Source organism: Colobus angolensis, unplaced genomic scaffold, assembly GCF_000951035.1.
Source record: "Colobus angolensis palliatus isolate OR3802 unplaced genomic scaffold, Cang.pa_1.0 Scaffold273, whole genome shotgun sequence".
NCBI classification, from domain to species: Eukaryota; Metazoa; Chordata; class Mammalia; order Primates; family Cercopithecidae; genus Colobus; species Colobus angolensis.
In genome coordinates, this window is record NW_012115966.1 from 2,158,010 (window position 1) to 2,159,217 (window position 1,208).

At 51.7% G+C, this 1,208-nt stretch overlaps 1 protein-coding gene across 1 annotated transcript in view; it reads right to left on the minus strand.

The window, feature by feature from the left end:
• Positions 1–1,208, minus strand: part of SARS (seryl-tRNA synthetase) — a 26,866-nt gene that overhangs the window by 2,228 nt on the left and 23,430 nt on the right. The window contains exons 6-7 of the mRNA XM_011948161.1: positions 862–1,083; positions 56–298 (exon numbers count right to left, since the gene is read on the minus strand). Of these exons, the coding sequence (XP_011803551.1) occupies positions 56–298; positions 862–1,083 (465 nt within the window). The remainder of the gene's footprint in view (positions 1–55; positions 299–861; positions 1,084–1,208) is intronic.

Here is a 1,208-nt window from a genome sequence, read left to right on the forward strand (position 1 = left end):
CAGATATTCTTAACACCAAATACTCCCCAGTGAGAAGAGGGTAATATTTTAATTAATGTGGGCAATGAGTCGACTTGTGATCTGTTTCTCTGTGTGGCAGCTCAGCTGGTGAGGGTGGCGTCTGTGGGATGCAGGAAAGGGAGGCTGGGAAGAGGCTGGGTCCTATACCTGAGACAATATTCACGATGTGGTAAGGAATGCCCAGGGACTGGTAGAACTCCTCTGCGGTGGTAATCATCTCTTCAAACATCTCCCACGACTTGTTGTCATGCAGTGATGAGTACACAAACTGTTCAATCTGCAGAGAGGGACCCAAGGAGATGGTGACAGCGGTATAGGGTGAATAAAGGACTGCAGTGGGAGACATCCTTGCCATGAAGACCCGTTTCCACACCACTGGGAGGCAGGCAAGGCTGGGTCCCCAGCATCTGGGACTGGACCACAAAAGCAAATGCTTATGGCGCGAGCTTCCCATATGCATGCCAGCCCTGTTCTGACAGCTTTATATATATTGACGGGGATAATCCTCACAATAGGCCACAATAGGCCACAATAGGTGTGGTGAGGCAGGCACCGTTACTGTTATCCTCTTCATACAAACGCAGAAGTGGAGCACTGGGGGCTTATGTATTTTGCCCAATGTTACACAGCTGGTGAGTGGCAAAGCCGCAGCCTGGTTTCAGGGTCCATACTCCACGCCACTCCACCACCACTTCTGGGGAAGTCCCCAGAAACACAGAGGTAAGCAATGAGAGGAAAAGCTGGAGCCAGGATGGGCCTCAGCAACACAGATCCCATCTCTCGTCTAACCCTTCTGGAGAGAGAGAAAGGTCCACTCCTTACCCTGACTCATCTACTCACCTTCTCAAACTGATGGACTCGGAAGATGCCACGGGTGTCACGGCCATGGGAGCCCACCTCCTGACGGAAGCAGGTAGACAGGCCAGCATACTTGATGGGCAGGTCCTCCGGCCGGAGCCACTCATCCCGGTGCAGGGCAGCGATGGGCTGCTCTGAGGTGGCAATCAGGTACTTCTCATCATAGGAGTTGTCATCAGACTTTTCACTGCCTTTGCCAATCACCTGTGGAAGGAAGGAGCTATACCAGTTAAGAGGAAGAGGGGAGGACCTTGGCTAGAATAAGAAACCACAAGAAAGATATCAGTGATAGTGCAGGAAAAACTTCCTTTAATCCCTGCCTGGGAGTG